The sequence below is a fragment of the Pseudochaenichthys georgianus genome, chromosome 18 (genome assembly GCF_902827115.2).
Source record: "Pseudochaenichthys georgianus chromosome 18, fPseGeo1.2, whole genome shotgun sequence".
NCBI classification, from domain to species: domain Eukaryota; kingdom Metazoa; phylum Chordata; class Actinopteri; order Perciformes; family Channichthyidae; genus Pseudochaenichthys; species Pseudochaenichthys georgianus.
The window spans coordinates 2,196,067-2,210,539 of NC_047520.1; the positions used below are offsets into that span (position 1 = coordinate 2,196,067).

Sequence of the window (14,473 nt, forward strand, 5' to 3'; positions counted from 1 at the left end):
TTGACAGTAATAAATACATTCAAACAGGATATAACGTATTTACAAGGGGACTGATTACAACAACACACTGCATATTTACAAGTTGATCACTGGCAACAGTGGGTGAAGTTGGGGCAGAGTATGGCACCCTCTCTTCACCCATGTCTGAGGGGTTGTGTTCGGCCAGTGACTGGTCCCTCTTCGGGACATGTCTTGGTAGGGAGTCTTGGTAGGGAGCCGGGCTGTGCTCCTCTCCAGAGCTGTCACTGTCGATGTCAATACCCGCAAAAGTGTCTTCATTTCCCGCTGCTGCTGCTGTCGATGCCGCCGCCGCTGCTTGCAGTGACTCTGTGAAGAGCAACCGAATGTCCGCAGCCTCCTTCAAAGAAGGATTATTCGCGTAAAATTTGTCCGCAGTTGCAGTGTTGTGACACATGAAATCACTCACTCTTTGGCGGTTGCCTTTGTCTTGAAACCTCTTCGCATTATCGGCGTGGACTGTGCGGAGGTCGGTGAAGTTAATGGGACTGCGGAGCCCCACATCAGCCCATGCCAACCTCAGGGAGTAGGCAAGCTTCCTGAACGGGTTCTTCCCCTCTGTGTACAGAAAGTAACGGCTCTGGGTGCAGGTCAGCGTACCCTTAATTTCCAGCCACCTCTTCATCCATCCAAATTCTTCTACGGTGAGGTACAGCTGCGCCTCCCCGAACGCGTTGGCCGTCTTGTGGTTACTTACCTGTTATGACAGAGATAGAGAGTGTCAATACAATGTCAATCATGCATATAACTGCCAGAATAAATACATTGATTAATAGCACTCACATGAACCAGGTAGCCGAAGGCAGTGCCAGTTGTATCCGCCTTTCGGACCTCGGCGTTGGTCATGTTGGAGTAGACCCCCGGACGGTGGCCATAAATGCAGCTCCAATGAAGAGTCATATACCCATAGAGCAGTGTCCGGGTCGCGGTAGTCGGATTGCTGGCCATCACATCCAGGAGCTGAGGGATGCGAGTGGTGGTCGAAGTCAAGCATGTCATTAGGTCGTTGTGGCTCGGCAGACCTTCCATCTTGTCCCGCTTCACTTGCATCTGGTGGATAAGTACTTTTCTCTTCAGGGACTTCAGGATGGCAACTACTTCCCGTTTGATTAAAATCATGTCGGTTTGGCTGAGCCTGCTCCCCTTGCACGGTGTGTCGGCCATGTACTTGAGAAAGTGTGATATATTCTTGATGTAGAAGTCGGAGGTTGTGACCTGAAGGCTTGACTTCATCAGGCTCCGGGACCACCCGCGTATCCTCTTGAGATCCCTCAAAAAGAGCCAGTCAGACAGGCGATGGAAACCGTGTGCCATGAAACTGAGGAACGACTTCACTCTGCTTAGTTTGGAGACTGTGTTTTCCTGGAGCCTCACTGGTGGGTCGACACCTGCATAATGCTCCCGGTATCCTTGCAGATAATCCTCTGTGAAATATAAACAGTACTTTAATGACAACACATGATGTGTTACAGAAACTGCATGTGTCACATAGCCAAAACACTTACCCATGATCCGTGGGAATGTTATGTCCCGCATTATATTTCCCCGGCCCCTGCCCCGGAACCAGGGGGAATTTATGGGAGGGGAGGTTGACGAGGCCTCGGTATGGATGGATGCAGGCTCTGAGGAGCTGGATGAATGGGTGTGAGAGCCAGTGGGGGACTTGCTGCAGGCGGGAATGGGAGACGTGCTGCAGGCGGGAATGGGAGACGTGCTGCAGGCAGGAATGGGAGACTTGCTGCAGGAGGGACCTTTCGACTTGGACAGCCTCGTTGGTGTCGACTCTGGTCGGGGTCGTTTCTTCAGAATGACCCGCTCTCGTTCCTCCCCATCGAACGCGGGCATGTCCCCGGCCTGCTGATCCATCCTCTGTCGCTTGTCCTTTATCCTCTGCTGCAACTTGCAGCGCAGGGATTTCACCTCAGCAGCATATATGTCCCGCTGAGCCCTTACTGCGTTAGCCTCCAGCCTCCATTCTTTGCAGTCCGGGTTGTCACATTCATTCACCGGGGACAAGGGTGGAGGTTGTGACAGTATATCGTCGTCTGCCACCGTGTCAACAGCCCAAGCGGTAATCATTTCTATGGTGGGGTTTGTCATTCGGAGTTCATAAAGCTCCTTCTTGGCCACTGTCATTAATTTTCATTTGATTTTGAACCACATGTAGTTCCTCCCGGGCCAGCTCAACATGGTCTCTGGCCAAGTGGCGATCCAGCCTTGTGCCGCGGTACTCGCATCCCAGAATGGTACAGGGATGGAGCCTAATGTTGGTCCGTCCGTTGGCCAACAACAACAGCAGAATTTTTCTTTCATCCAAGTTACGCACACCATGGTTCCTCTGTAGGTGCTTGCTCAGGGCACGGTAGGAGCTATTGCAGATCGGACAACGGACCGCCATCCGACCTGTATTCTTGAGCATTTCGGTACCGGGAAATGTCACCAGAATCGTGGGTAAAAAAGAAGGAAGCGTGAAAAGACTCACGAAAGACTCACTCAGCTTATTTTCAAATCAGTGTTTGTTTTCATTTGCATCATGGTGCGGTGTCCCATTTAGGCACTCGTTAGGCGGGCAGAGATCCCTGTAATCTCCCCTCACGTTCCTCCAGAGTCTGATTCTCCCAAAGGATACCCGACAGTTTCGGGTACGACCCAGAGGGCGCACGGTGGACGGCCAGGGCGAGGCCGCCACACCGCGCTGGAGTCAGGGTCCCGGTGAGGCGCAGGACGGAGCACCCGGCAGTAGCCTCCAGCAGACCCCCGCGCGGTTCCCTCGTCCCTCAGAAGAGGTGGAGAGGCGGAGGGGTGGGTCTTTTCATCTGCTGGCGGGTTGCCGGGATAACAGTATCCTCCGGGGAGGCATTGAACCCCTCTCAACTGCCCCCCGGAGGAGGCAGGGGAGTCAGGTACCCAGAGGGTGGACGGCCAGGGCGAGGCCGCCACAACCAGAGAACCAGAGAAAAGGGGTGAAAATGGGAAAAAAGTACCCCAAAATAGTGTTCCATAAGGCGGGTAGAGTCCCCTGACAACTCCCCATACCTTTCTCCAGGGTGGGAAAAAGTTTAAGTCAACTTTTGGAAGAACCAGAGAAAAGGGTGAAAATGGATAAATTGTATCCGAAAATAGTGTTCCAAAAGGCGGGTAGAGTCCCCTGACAACTCCCCATACCTTTCTCCAGGGTGGGAAAAAGTTTAAGTCAACTTTTGGAAGAACCAGAGAAAAGGGTGAAAATGGATAAATTGTATCCGAAAATAGTGTTCCAAAAGGCGGGTAGAGTCCCCTGACAACTCCCCATACCTTTCTCCAGGGTGGGAAAAAGTTTAAGTCAACTTTTGGAAGAACCAGAGAAAAGGGTGAAAATGGATAAATTGTATCCCAAAATAGTGTTCCAAAAGGCGGGTAGAGTCCCCTGAGAACTCCCCCTACCTTTCTCCAGAGTCGGAAAAAGTCTAAGTTAACTTTTTGGAAGAACCATAAAAAGGGGTGAAAATGGATAAAATGTATCCCAAAATAGTGCCTCTTGAGGCGGGTAGAGTCCCCTGACAACTCCCCTTGCATTCCTCCAGAGACCAGTTTGAAAACTTAAAGTTTTGTGAGAACCATGATTGGGGGTCCTCCAGGCAACAATTTCATCCGATCCAAAGTGCTCATGAGGCGGATACATTCCTCCATGATTTCCCCATCATGTGAAAATAGCTCGTTTTTTTCTAAGTGCTCTCAAAAACCGGGTTTCCGATTTCGTGCAGATCGTAGCTTGGAAAAGATGAATGAATTTTTTGGACGGAGGAGGGGAGCTCTCGTTTCCCCTCTCCGTTGTAAATTGCAACGGGGGAGTGCAAAAGTCTCCGGGGCTTCGTTCCGAAGCGCCGAAGACTTGACCCCCTCCCCCGTTGGCACTTAGCCGTTTTTCGAGAATTTTCAAAAACTTCATTTTTGATTATTTTAACATATAATTGACCGTTTTCTTTACTTTTTTTTGCTTTCCACAGGTGGAGGCGCATGGCAGGCCGCATATGAGCTTCCAAATTCGGCCTGGAACGTCCGGGAATTATGGGTTAAGCTCCATATACTGACGACTCCCATTAAAAGTGATTGAAATGTACAGGAATCTGTCCATTTCAATCACATTTGACGACGCATGCAGGGTGACCCTGGCTACACTTAAAGGGGGTCTACTTTGCGGTGCTTTACCGTCCGCCCATCGGCACCCATAGTCGGCCTTATTCACAGCAGCACCACCCAACCTCCATGGAGGATTTTTCTCGTGCCCCTGGCTACACTTAAAGGGGGTCTACTTTGCGGGGCTTTACCATCCGCCCATCGGCACCCATAGTCGGCCTTATTCACAGCAGCACCACCCAACCTCCATGGAGGATTTTTCTCGTGCCCCTGGCTACACTTAAAGGGGGTCTACTTTGCGGTGCTTTACCGTCCGCCCATCGGCACCCATAGTCGGCCTTATTCACAGCAGCACCACCCAACCTCCATGGAGGATTTTTCTCGTGCCCCTGGCTACACTTAAAGGGGGTCTACTTTGCGGTGCTTTACCGTCCGCCCATCGGCACCCATAGTCGGCCTTATTCACAGCAGCACCACCCAACCTCCATGGAGGATGTTATCATGCCCCTGGCAACACTGGTAAACACTGGTAACATCTGTCTAGCCGCTGACAGGAACTTGACATCGGAACTTGACATCGCATTTCCATTGAGCGGACTCCCGTACATGTGAAGGGCAAGTCCCACGGTACCTCCGTTCATAAGGCTGACATTTGCCTTACAGTTACAGAAGCAGCTGACGACCAACACACTTGTGTCTTTTAATAATAATAATAATAATAATTTAAATTTATATAGCGCCTTTCACGAAACCCAAGGACGCTTTACAGTGAGAAGTAACAAAACAAAAGGTAATAATAGACATACAGAGCAATAGCAGGAAATAAGTGACTATAATTTAGTTGAGGCCGAAGGCCTGAGTGAACAGATGGTGTTTGAGGTGTTTTTTAAAAGGTGTCCAGAGTATCTGCATTCCTGATTGCAGAGGGCAGAGAATTCCAGAGGGTGGGGGCTGCGACACTGAAGGCTCTGTTGCCAAATGTTTTTAGCTTGGAGCGCTGGATGGAGAGCAGCCCTTTGTCAGAGGACCGCAGGTGACGAGAGGGGGTGTAGGGCTGAAGGAGGTCAGAGATGTATGGAGGGGCTAGGGAGTGGAGAGATTTGTAGGTTAGCAGGAGGAGTTTGTACTGGATGCGTGACCTGACCGGGAGCCAGTGAAGGTGGATGAGGGTGGGGGTGATGTGTTGCCAGGGTTTAGTGTGGGTGAGGAGCCTGGCTGCAGAGTTCTGGACGTACTGGAGCCTGTCCAGGGCTTTGCTGGTGACCCCGAACAGAACTCCATTGCAGTAGTCCAGACGAGAGGAGATGAAGGTATGAATTAATGTTTCTGCAACGGGGTCGGGGAGAGAGGGGCGGAGTCTGGAGATGTTTCGTAGGTGAAAGAAAGCAGTTTTGACGGTAGACCTGATGTGGGAGTTGAAGGTGAGGCTAGAGTCCAGAGTGACGCCCAGGCTGCGAACCTCAGGGGAAGGGTGGATGGAGCCGCCATCGATGGTGAGGAGCAGAGCTTGAAACGATTACGCCATTTAAATATTTTGTCACAAACTTTGCAGCTCTATTTTTCCTCTCCTGTGTGGACTCTCATGTGTGACTTTAAATTTCCACTCTGTGAAAAAGCTTTCTTACAGACTGAGCAGCTGTGTGGTTTCTCTCCTGTGTGGACTCTCATGTGTTCCTTTAAACGTCCACTATGTGAAAAAGCTTTCTTACAGACTGAGCAGCTGTGTGGTTTCTCTCCTGTGTGGACTCTCATGTGTTCCTTTAAATTCCCACTATGTGAAAAAGCTTTCTTACAGATTGAGCAGCTGTGTGCTTTCTCTCCTGTGTGGACTCTCATGTGTTTCTTTAAATTTCCACTAAGTGAAAAAGCATTCTTACAAACTGAGCAGCTAAAGGGTTTCTCTCCAGTGTGGATTCTCATGTGTGCGGTTAAACTTCCCCTCTGTGAAAAAGCTTGTTTACAGACTGAGCAGCAGTGTGGTTTCTCTCCTGGGTGTGTTGTCATGCGTTTCTTTAAACTTCCACTCTGTGAAAAAGCTTTTTTCGAGACTGAACAGCTGAATGGTTTATGTTCAGCACTACGTTGTGGATCACTGACGGATTCATGTCTATTTTTCAATGAGTTGGAGCCTGATGCAGGTTCTCTGGTCTCTTTACAATCAGTACTGTCTTCAGTGTCAGGTTCAGAAGAGTCTCCAGTGTCAGGTTCCCAAGAGCCTCCAGCGTCGGGTTCAGAAGAGTCTCCAGCGTCAGGTTCCCAAGAGTCTCCAGCGTCAGGTTCCCAAGAGTCTCCAGCGTCAGGTTCAGAAGAGTCTCCAGCGTCAGCTTCAGAAGAGTCTCCAGTGTCAGCTTCAGAAGAGTCTCCAGTGTCAGCTTCAGAAGAGTCTCCAGTGTCAGGTTCAGAAGAGTCTCCAGTGTCAGGTTCAGTCTTTGGTTTTAAACTGCTCTCTGGATCTGAGTTCCTGGCTGGTTCTGGTCCTCGACAGTCATCTCCATCAGCTTCTGTTTCCATGTGTTCAGTTTGTCTTTGATGAGGCTGAAAGGACTGAGGTTTCTCTTTATCATCTTCACTCTTCACAGGGTCAGGAGTGAAAGTGGACTTGGTGATATCAGCCTCCTCCAGCTCCTGAAGCTGTTCTCCCTCCTGTTCCTGCTTAATGTGTGGGGGGGGCTCTGGGTCCTCCTGGTCCAGACTGGTGCTCCATTCCAGCTGGTCAGGGAGAAGCTCTTCTTTAACCACCACCAGTTGCTGGACGTCTGCAGGAAACAGGAAACACAGTCAGAACAAACTGTGAAGTGTTAGCATTTAAGAATATAATCACCATTACAATTGGAGACATTTTGCAGCCCTAATTAATGCCTTTGTTTTTATATTTTCACATTATCTTTCTTAGTCCCACCTATTGTGTATTTGTGTTAGCTCAATTCACCTCATGTAGCCCACCCCCTTTGAAAATGAAAAAGGGTTTTTTCTTGTGGCGTAGCACTAGCCGCAATGTAAACAATGAATTGTATTTGGGATCGTTCACAGATACACTACGCCTACAGTGTAGAATTAAAATACTCTGTTACAAATTAAAATCCTGCATTCAAACCTTATTTAAGTAAAAGTATGCAAGTATTAACAGAACATTTTACAGCACCTTCTTATGTAAAAGTAATGATGGTGCACGTGAGTTTGCTATTGTGGCTCCAAAATGGTGGAATGAGCTCCCCATTGACATCAGGACAGCAGAAAGCCTGCACATCTTCCGGCGCAGACTGAAAACTCATCTCTTTCGACTCCACCACGAGCGATAGAATTACTAACAAAGAACTGCTAACAGAGCACTTATATACTAATAAAGGACTGGCTTATCTATAGCCAGTTGAGTAGCACTTGAAATGTTTGGCTCTATGAAACCTGATGTACTTATATGATTCTGTTTTCTTCAAGGTTGTGTCTTCCTGGTCGAATGTACTTATTGTAAGTCGCTTTGGATAAAAGCGTCAGCTAAATGCAATGTAATGTAATAATGTAATGTAATGTAATGCAGTAAAATGTTCCCTGTCAGTGTTTAATTTATGTTGTTTCTTGATTATTTTGTATGTTGCATTTTACTGCTGTAACTGTTCAAAGTTGCGCTTGTATAAATGATTATAGATGAGGGGACCTACTAAATATTAAAATGTGTGTGTTTTCTATATACAGTACATTACCAGTCAAACGTTTAGACACCTTCTCATTCAATGTTTTTTGTTTATTTTGAATTGGTTTCAGTGTTTACCCTATATACAAATAGCGGCAGCGCAGCTATACAATATGTACGATGTACCACCAGAGGAAAGAATACACTGGATCGGGTGTATTCTAACCTGAAGCATGCCTACAGAGCAGCACCACTCCCGGTCTATCTGACCACCTTTCACTGCTTCTCATCCCAGCTTACACCCCCCTCAGAAGTGACATCAAGTCGGTGGTCAAATATATCAGAACCTGGCCCGAGGGAGCACTCTCACAACTGCAAGACTGCTTCGAACACACAGTATGGGACATATTTGAACAGACAGACTTGGAGGAACACACAGAGCCTGTCTTATCCTACATCAAGTTCTGCACAGACACTGTAACTGTGGAAAAACGCATACGGGTCTACCCAAACCATATACCATGGATGACAAGAGCGGTGCGGACTCTCATGAGTTCCCGTGACACAGCCTTCAGGACGGCTTGGCAAGGGCGAATCTGAGAAGAAGCATCAAGGCTGCAAAGGAGGACTACAAGGAAAAAGAACACATGGTGCGTTTGGCAGGGCCTTCAGTTGCTAACCAACTATAAAGGGCAAAACATCTGGCATTACTACAGCTGACGCCCACCTTGCAGAGGAACTAAACCACTTCTTTGCTCGCTTTGAAGATAGCAGACCCCCCCACTTTTCTACTCTGCCCCTGTCCCTGCAAACTACCAGCTCCATACCACCTCCCACTCTCAAAGAACATCAGGTGACGCTGAGGTATGTGAATCCTGGAAAAGCCGCAGGACCCGATGGAGTACTCGGCAAAGTACTCAAAGCTTATGCTGACCAGCTTTCAGGGGTCCTGACCAGGATATTCAACCTGTCCCTGTCATACTCCATCTCGGGGTGATATGCAGGATGCTCAGCTGCGGACAAGAAAGCCCTGCAGAGAGTGATCAGGATGGCAGAGAAAACCATCCGCTGCCCCCTGTCTTCTCTGGAACACATCTCCACCTCCCGCTGCCCCAACAGAGCTAACAAAATTATAAAGGACAGCTCTCACCCAGGTCACAGAATGTTCTCTCTCCTGCCTTCTGGGAGAAGATACAGGAGCTACAAGTCACGGACAAACAGTTTCGACCACTGGGCCGCCAGGCTGCTTAACCACCACACATAGTGCAATAACCATAACTATTCTCACACATACAAATCTTTTTAATGCACTTTATATACTATTTTTATATCAATAATTGTAACTATTTATTCCCCCGTATGATTGTTTATGTTGTCGGTCCTATTGCAGTGTTTTTTTTACTGTTATGTATGTGTTTGTATTTGTTGCACACCAGGACAGAGTTGCACTCTGAATCTCATTATACTCTGTGTATAATGACACAACAAAACTGTATATACAGAATATATTATAAATACATGTTGGCAATAATTGATTGATGAGATTTTACATTAATTTATATTAATGTTTTAATTACTTAATGACCTTTGTACTAGTTCCCCTATTCTTTATCAAGTAACATTTTATATCTGTTTAATTTATTATTGAACATATTTATTCATTGATTTCTTCATGAATTATTCAAACGCAATTTGAATTCCAAAGTATTTGTTTTTATTTGCTTTTACACATTTAAAAAGAAAAGGTGAATAAAGAAGCACATTAAAACTAAAGTATCAATGTATCACATTTAACCAACTAGTGACTACCTGTATGGGTAATATTTAAATCAGTAGGCCTACATTAAATGGCATTTTATTCAGTGTATGTATTTTTATAAATATATTTATTTTGGTAGGTTTGCGCTTCCGTAATACATTTTAATTATTATAATAGAGTACATGTGTCTAATAATACTTACATACTTTTACTTAAATAAGATATGAATGTAGTACTTTAACTTGCAATGGAGTATGCAGCAAGTGCTGATAAAGGGTCTAAAGTGTTATTAATGTGACAATAAAGTGCTACTGAAGAGTGTAAAGTGTTGATTAAGGGTAAAGGGAACACACAGGGCCGGCCCTGACCAATTTGCCGCCCTAGGCAAGATTTTAGCTGGCGCCCCCCCAAATGCAGACACTCACTATGATTTGCACATGCACGGCTGTGGCATGACCACCAACACAGAAAGATATTGACACAAGATGTGTGCAACTGTATTTAGTTTCCTATCCATTTGAACATGATTTAAGTGGAGGGGGGGGACCCTCACCTCCTCTAGGGGGGTCCGGGGGCATGCACCCCTGGGAAGACTTTTTTTTTTTTAATATTGATGTTACAAGCATCAATCTGGTGCACTTTGAGAGCAACATTAGGAGATATGGATACATCTCTCAACACCCAGATGAAACAGAACTGTAAGCAGATTTTCTTTTTCTTTATGGATATTTTACAAATCACTCCCCTTTCAAACTGTATTCTTGTTTATTAATAACAACTTTTTTGTACTGTCAGTATTTTATACCTGTTTTTCACCTATTCTCTTATTTTTTTATAACTATAATGATCATATAAAGGTGTGCCTTTACCTCACTGAGCTGAGGTTATCAGAGCCTCTCAGTCTTTCATGAGAGCTCTCTAAAGCTCTCCCCCTCGTGGCCGCTTACACAGTAAATTCCAATGTTAATAAAAGCACCGAAAAGCACACAGAAGCTGTGTACGTTTTTTGGGAGTTTGATTTATTTTAAATGAATACAAATACAAAATTAAAACCTATAATTGCACACTAAAACCATTATTTCAAAAAAATAACAATTTCACATAAACCTCTGGTTTTTACTGGGACTGGGGCAGTTCAACTTGATTTTTTGGGTGGGGGTGTGCCAGAGTTTATGGGCGCTGTACGCAATATATGCGTAGTTCTGTTAGTATAAGAGAATTAGATGTACTTTGTTGATCCAAAATCGGGAAATTGTGTTTACATTTTTAAAAATTGTTTAAATGAAAACAATTGTATTAATTTTTTCTAACTTTTTTTTTTTCTTCGGCGCCCCCTATGGGTTGATGCGCCCTTAGCATTCGCCTATACTGCCTATGCCGAGGGCCGGCCCTTGGAACATACCTGCTCTGTGTACCCGAAGCTGAGGCTGTAAAACAGCGTCCAGTAGCTTCTGGAGTCTCTTGTTCTCCTCTTTGGAAAGAGACAGCTCCTCCTCGAGCTCTGCTCAAACAGAGCAAATATCTCTTCATTAGCAGCAGTGACTCGCTGCTTCTTCAACGACAGCAGCATTTGGACTTTACTCATGTTTCCTAGATCCCCTTTTCCTGCAGACTCCGTTAAACACACCGTTTCTCTCTCCATCAAACTCTCACTCTGACTAGCGTTGCTAACGTGTTTCCAGCTAGCATGCTAAGCTAGCTCCTATAGTCTGAGGTAAACGCTCCAGAAAAAAGAGCACACAGTCCACTCAGAGGTTTATCCAAACACACAGATGATGGATCAGTAGTGCTGGAGCTCACACACACTTTCTCGGGAACACAGAGAGAGAGGACCGTAGCGACGAGACGCCACATGGATCCAGGTTCTGCTTCTTCTTCGTCTTCGTCTTTTCTCGGTTTTTGGCGGATTGCAAACAGCTTTAAGGTGCATACCGCCACCTACTGTACAAGAGTGTGTTTCACCATATCATCCTATCACCACTTGTGGAATTATACCACTGTATTTACGTTGTTTTAAATTCTTCCAGTCAATCCTGTTTCACTCAAATACTTAAGAATGGCCTTCCTGGTAGCTCTTACCCCCTCACCTTCTGTTCCCTGTGTCCCCATCAGGCCCCACTCCCTTCCTGCCTCTCTGACCCTGTCTCTCAGTGTTTCCCTGTCTGTTTTGTACATGTTGCAGTGTAATATGATGTGTTCCACATTTTCTTTCACTCCACACCCCCTGCATTCTTCAACTTCGCTTTTTCCCTTTAAAAACATTGTGCCATATAATCCTGTATGATCCAGTCTGAGTCTGATTGTGATCTCCTCCCGTCTGTTTATTTCTGTATAGACTTTATTATGACTGATTTGTGTAACTTGTGGTATCTCCTCCCTTTCTGATCTTCCTCCCACCTTTTCTGTCATATTTCCATACCCTTCTTCTTAATTATTGCTTTTCCTTCTCCTTTTCCAAGTGAAACTGGTATTGCTATTTCCTTTTGTAACGCCTCTTTTGCTAACTTATCAGCATGCTCATTCCCTTGAACCCCCTCATGTGCAGGCACCCAGCATAACTGCACATCTATTCCCCTCCTCTGAAGTCTCAGTTCGCAGTGGTTAACCCTCTGGAGTCTAACGGTATTTTCTCGATTTGTATATGTTTTCTTAAATCACCTTATTTCTTCTAACATGGCACCCCATGTGTTACATATCAAAATGTTCAGGACAATCTCTGGTATTGCTATATATGCAAATTACTCACCTTAGAGCACTGTTTGGTGAGATAAGTAGCTCAAAAACTAGATTAAAGTATATTAGAGGATGCTGGGGGTTCACTGCAAGACAAAGTAATATGGTGTGGGGATTTTAATTCACATAACTCGCTATGGGGAAGCAGTATCACGGATGCAAATGGTGCAGTAGTTGAGGAATGTATAGATGACCACGGGCTAGTGTGCATTAACACTGGAGAAGGAACACGATATAGTTGCACGAATAATATAGAAACAGTACTCGATCTGACATTTGTATCTAGTGCAATAGCAGGTACATGGAATGTGGTAAAGCATACTACAGTGGGCAGCGATCATTATCCGGTGATGATTAAAGTTGGGACCAACATAAGGTTTGAAAAGGAAAAGAAAATTCCTAGATGGAAATTGGGAAAGGCTAATTGGCATGCCTTCCAAGTTGTAAGTACGAATAGATGTAAAACACTTCAAGAGAAAAATTATGATTATATAAATAAATTCAATTATGAGCTGGTTAAGGTAAAGAAACAATTCCGGAAATTGCAGGAGTTAGGCGTACCAAGAGTGTACCCTGGTGGAATGGTGAATGTAACAAATCCATTAAAGACAGAAATAAAGCATTCAGGCAACTCAAAAAACTCAATTCTCAGGAAGCTTTGAATCAGGATAAAAGGGCCCAGCGCCCAGGCTGTAGTAAGGAGAACAATAAGAACATAAAAACGCACTTTTTGGAGGTAATATTCCAATAGTATTGGAAGAGAAATACAACTTGCAGATGTTTGGGGCATGATTAGGAGAATGGGGGGAATTCGAAGGAATTATGAGTTGCCAGTTTTGACATAATGGCACAAACTTAGGAAAGGCTGAACTTCTAGCTCAAACATTTAGGAAAGTTCATAGTTCAGATAACCTTACAGAGGAAGCCAGGCAGTGTAGAAATAATACACTCATGGAAAACCCGAGAATATTTGATAGAGTAGAAGCGTTAGGAGATCAGTTGGTCCTGCATTTTAGTATGTTTGAGTTGAGAAGAGCAATTATTATTGCTCGCCAAAACCACTCCTGGGAAAGATGGTGTTTGTTACAAAATGTTGGAACACATGACGGATAACTCTCTCGTCATTGTGTTAAGGTTGTTTAATAGGGTGTGGGATTCTGGCCAACTTCCTTCAGTGTGGAAACAAGCGATAATAGTGCCCATCCTAAAGCCAGGGAAAGGCCCTTGAAATGTAGATTCAAACTGTCAGTAGCTAAGACGCAGGTCATTTGTTTTACAAAACGGCATAACATTGCTCCAATATCGTTAAAATTGTAAAAAATATGCGTTACAAAAGGAAATAGCAATACCAGTTTCATTTGGACAAGGAGAAGGAAAAGCAATAATTAAGAAGGGTATGGAAATATGACAGAAAAGGTGGGAGGAAGATCAGAAAGGGAGGAGATACCACAAGTTACACAAATCAGTCATAATAAAGTCTATATAGAAAGAAACAGACGGGAGGAGATCACAATCACTAGACTCAGACTGGATCATACAGGATTAAACGGCACAGTGTTTTTAAAGGGAAAAAGCGAAGTTGAAGAATGCAGGGGGTGTGGAGTGAAAGAAAATGTGGAACACATCATATTACACTGCAACATGTACAAAACAGAGAGGGAAACACTAAGAGACAGGGTCAGAGAGACAGGAAGGGAGCGGAGCCAGATGGGGACACTGTGAACAGAAGGTGAGGGGGTAAGAGCTACCAGGAAGGCCATTCTTTAGTATTTGAATGAAACAGGATTGATTGGAAGAATTTAAAACAATGTAAATACAGTGGTATAATTCCACAAGTGGTGATAGGATGATATGGTGAAACACGCTCTTGTACAGAAGGTGGCGGTATGCACCTTAAAGCTGTTTGCAATCCGCCAAAAACCGAGAGAAGAAGAAGAAGCAGAACCTGGATCCATGTGGCGTCTCGTCGCTACGGTCCTCTCTCTCTGTGTTCCTGAGAAAGTGTGTGTGAGCTCCAGCACTACTGATCCATCATCTGTGTGTTTGGATAAACCTCTGAATGGACTGTGTGCTCTTTTTTCTGGAGCGTTTACCTCGGACTATAGGAGCTAGCTTAGCATGCTAGCTGGAAACACGTTAGCAATAGCCTACTAGTCAGATTGAGAGTTTGATAGAGAGAGAAACGGTGTGTTTAACGGAGTCTGCAGGAAAAAGGTGAT

The 14,473-nt window shown here is 45.2% G+C and overlaps 1 protein-coding gene across 1 annotated transcript; it reads right to left on the reverse strand.

Annotated features, from left to right (window-relative positions):
* On the reverse strand, positions 1–2,646 carry LOC139435722 (uncharacterized). Its single transcript, XM_071206560.1, has 3 exons — positions 1,524–2,646; positions 802–1,442; positions 1–715 (listed from the first exon to the last, which is right to left on the reverse strand). Exons 1-3 carry the CDS (start codon positions 2,152–2,154, stop codon positions 20–22), a joined length of 1,968 nt encoding a protein of 655 aa, XP_071062661.1. The 5' UTR covers positions 2,155–2,646; the 3' UTR covers positions 1–19.
* Between the last annotated feature and the right edge of the window lie 11,827 nt (positions 2,647–14,473).